The 398-nt window shown below is 46.7% G+C and overlaps 1 protein-coding gene across 1 annotated transcript in view; it reads left to right on the forward strand.

Moving 5' to 3' along the window:
- LOC119593986 (receptor-type guanylate cyclase Gyc76C-like) overlaps window positions 1-398 on the forward strand; it is a gene marked incomplete at its 3' end in the record, with an annotated part of 39442 nt that overhangs the window by 13369 nt on the left and 25675 nt on the right. The window contains 1 exon segment of the mRNA XM_037943010.1: window positions 192-390. Within this exon segment, the coding sequence (XP_037798938.1) occupies window positions 192-390 (199 nt within the window).

Consider the following 398-nt stretch of genomic DNA (forward strand, 5'->3'; position numbering starts at 1 on the left):
ATTTGTCCCTCTTTTTTCTACTTTCTTTCTTATTCTCTCTCTCTCCAAAAATTATCTAAAACTTCATTCCTATTTATCTCTCCCCCAAAATCGTCATAAAACCCCATTCCTATTTATCTCTCCCCCTCCGTTCTTCTCCCCCGCAAAGTACCTATTTATCTGTATCTCTATAACGCTCCCCACCGGAACAGATAATCAACACGACCATCGCCACGCTCAAGCACAACAACTGGAGCCGCTTCTCCATTATCTACACCGACGACAGCACCACCATGGTCAAGACGCTGAAGGCAGAGGCGAGGGCGCACGGCATGACCATCAACCACGAGATGCTGTTCAAGAAGGAGGAGTTGCTGTACACTTTTCAGACGACTAAGAGCACCACGAGGAGTAAGTTG

The sequence above is a fragment of the Penaeus monodon genome, chromosome 33 (genome assembly GCF_015228065.2).
Source record: "Penaeus monodon isolate SGIC_2016 chromosome 33, NSTDA_Pmon_1, whole genome shotgun sequence".
NCBI classification, from domain to species: domain Eukaryota; kingdom Metazoa; phylum Arthropoda; class Malacostraca; order Decapoda; family Penaeidae; genus Penaeus; species Penaeus monodon.